This window comes from Notothenia coriiceps, unplaced genomic scaffold (assembly GCF_000735185.1).
Source record: "Notothenia coriiceps isolate Sejong01 unplaced genomic scaffold, NC01 NC01_scaffold00034350, whole genome shotgun sequence".
Classification (NCBI taxonomy): Eukaryota; Metazoa; Chordata; class Actinopteri; order Perciformes; family Nototheniidae; genus Notothenia; species Notothenia coriiceps.
In genome coordinates, this window is record NW_011367051.1 from 1 (window position 1) to 3271 (window position 3271).

The window sequence follows — 3271 nt, forward strand, 5'->3', positions numbered from 1 at the left end:
GAGAATGACAAAGATCCTCAGTGAAGCACAAGCCCATGTTTCTCACTACATTGTAGGTACAACTTATTCAAAAGATCAGTTCAATGCAACTCATGTCGTCTCAGTGTTATTGCATGATGTTAAAATTAGTTTGCCATGAATTTAGTGATGGATTTTAAACATTTGAAATGTAGCATTTAAGTGTTTCTCAGTTACAATGTAAATCAGACACCGATGGTGCAGCACTGTACTGTACCTCTTTATATAGGCATTTATTTCCTAACAAATTGTTTTTGTGCTGATCAGGGGGTACTTGGCGGAATTTTCTTTTCAAAGGGGGTACATTATTGAAAAAAGTTTGAGAATCACTGCCATAAGGGACAAAAGAGGGCGGTACTAAGTACAACCAAAGATTTCTTTAGGACACTCAAACGATAAGATTATTTTACTAACTCGAAACATACTATGAAAGATATAAAGTTGTAATACAAAACTCAAATAACACCAGGACCCAATAACGTCTTGGTCGACCACAAGGCCTTAATCATATGCTGCTTTATTGACTATTTTACTCTAAATGACACAATAATTCACAAATAAGCATAATACTTTATTGAAGAATACTTGAAACTAGTAATTGACACCATAAACTTATTAGACAAAATTAATACTGGGGTCACAAATCAATTGAGAAATAGGCTACATTTCTCGTAGACTTCTATACAATCTGACTTTGTTTGTATTTGAAAACATGCAGTTTTAAGGCACTCATGGTTTCACTTTTTCAGACTTCAAGTTTGGCTTCACCACGTTGTTTATACATCCTCCTACAGTATCTAGTATAATATCCTAGAATAGAAACCCCCAAACACTGTCTCTAAAGAGGGACGTTCATGTTTTGACTTTACTTGAAGGCCACTGTACTTCTTCTTTAGGTTTGGAAAGGGAGAAAGTGATTATTTGAGGGGTATTTAAATGGTTTGAATCTGCAACCTCACCACTATATCCCAATCAATCCTACACAATGGAACTTTAAAGTAAAAAATAAAGATTGTTATTGTGAAAGCAGTTCTTACTTGTAGGAGAATCCCACTATTCCTAAAGCTACAACGAGTACCAGGAAACCCAACACCATGGCGATGGTGCCTGGAGACGACAGACCTGAAGCTGAAACAAGAATCACATGATTAGTGAAGCAGTAACATACTGAATTGTTTATTAATTACACTGTAATATGTTGGTTCTTTTGCGTACCTATGTCTATATTGACTTTGGCACTGGTGACAGCTAAACTGACGTCATTGGCCATGGACACGTTGATGCAGTAGACACCAGAGTCATTGAAGAAGTGACGCAGCACCAGCTGGCACTCTTTAGAGGGTTCCACCATGTTGCACTCTGTGTGAATCGGCTTCAAGCAATCTGCGTCCAGAATCACGCTGCACACCTCTTTAGGAAGGCTAGAGGAAGAACATGCTCCAGTCAGAGTGGGAACAAACAATTAAATGCTTTGTAAAGTAGTATTTGATAAAGTGTAATGCATGTACCTTCCCTGGCAGGTGACAGTGATATCCAAAACATTTCTCTCCATGTTATGTGTTGCCATCACAGAGTTGTCCATTTGTACAATTTCTACTCTTTCAATGGCCTCTGAAAAAGACAAAGGGACTGCATTTATAGAACGACCACTTATTCCGACCACTCAAGAGAGAAGCTGCCATACAGAGGAAACTAATCTTCACAATAATTCAGGGTTCAGTGTCTTGACCTAGTACACTTGTATGTTACGTTGACTGCATTGGCCTGGGAATCTAACCGCTAACACACCAACAACCAATCCTTGACAAGAAGTGACTATATCATCTCATAGGTTTCATTGGCCAACTAGGTTCGGTGTTAGGTTTGTTTTTACAGAAACACTCATGGCCTGATATGTATTACACTTGGTGAAAATGTCTAGCATGGGCCAAGAGACAACGCATGAAATTGTGGAGTGGATACACAAGTCACATTTATCTTAGTTTAGATAGGGAATAAGGCCTTGGCGGAGTTCTGAGTTCTCCAAGTTCCCTTATAGTTTTCATTTGCCCCCGTAAACATATCACTAATGAAAGATAACTCACCAAACACTTCGATGCCGGTGCAAAAGGAGCCATACCGATAAATCACACAGTCATCAGGTTTATCGTCAGCCTCTCTCTTAGCAAGAACCACCACTGTAGCTCTGCCTGTCAGAGTCACTGGTCGCTTTGCACCTGCTGAGAANAACAAACAGCAGCAGGAGATTAGTTCAGTGCTAACTGATGAATGCTAGACATTGATACAGTGTAATCTTGATGGAAACATGTTGTATAATGTTTTTATAATTTTTATACTATGACGTTTGTATTTTGTATTTTGTCTTTGCTTTTGTCTGCTTTGTACAGCCCTTTGAGGCATTTCTTGTGATTTGGGGCTCTGATCAATTTGATTTGATTTGATTTTATGCCTTGGTAAATTGTTTTCATAGCAACATTCAAAGCTAGAGTCACTTGTACTTTGCTTGAGTATTTCCATGTACTGCTACTTTATACCTTGACTCCACTTCAACACAGTTGATTGGCACATTCATGTTAACATTGCATTTGTTGGTGAAGTTTACAAGTTACCCTGGAGAGATTTAAGTAAGAAATGGCTTCTATATTACCAGCTGCTACTTTAAAGTGATAAATATATTAACGCATCGATAGTTATAATCCAATAATATGATATCTAGTATTCTGAAATGGGCCATTCTGCATAATGAGTACTTTAACTCAAGTGAAGATTTGAATGCAGAACTCCCTGCTTCTTTTCTACTCTGTGACATTAGGACTTTTCCTCTAGTGATATATCTGAGTGCTTCCTCCAGTACACTGCCAGTTCAACTACAATTGGTAGTAATGAAGAAAGAGAAGCAGAACTGCTGCACGTCAAGTTCAGATTATATTCTCCACACCACCAATGGGCCTGCTCCTAAATATTTTTGTTCGCAGGATAATGGTCTATACTCAACATGGTTACATCACGGTCAATGTGCAATCATGCGTAATGCGTCCTGAACACATTATGCATACAGAGGGTACTGTAAAACAGCCTTTCACCAGATACCACATTGACAGGAATGGGATTTGTATTCTTACATGCTACAACTTGGATTATAGTGTTATGTAGATCTGTAGATACATCTTATTAAATACGAAAATCAGAGCCGGACACTCTCAGTCAGCATGCAAATCCGGATAAAGCACAATAGAGCATTTCATTCTGAAGC

The 3271-nt window shown here is 38.3% G+C and overlaps 1 protein-coding gene across 1 annotated transcript; it reads right to left on the bottom strand.

Annotated features, from left to right (window-relative positions):
- Positions 1–1055: 1055 nt before the first annotated feature.
- On the bottom strand, positions 1056–2234 carry LOC104962094 (melanocyte protein PMEL-like; the record flags this gene model as incomplete). The annotated part of the gene is made up of 4 exons (XM_010790488.1): positions 1056–1146; positions 1234–1439; positions 1527–1629; positions 2103–2234. Coding segments are annotated over 4 exons (532 nt in total), but the record flags the coding sequence as incomplete, so codon positions are not given.
- Positions 2235–3271: the final 1037 nt, after the last annotated feature.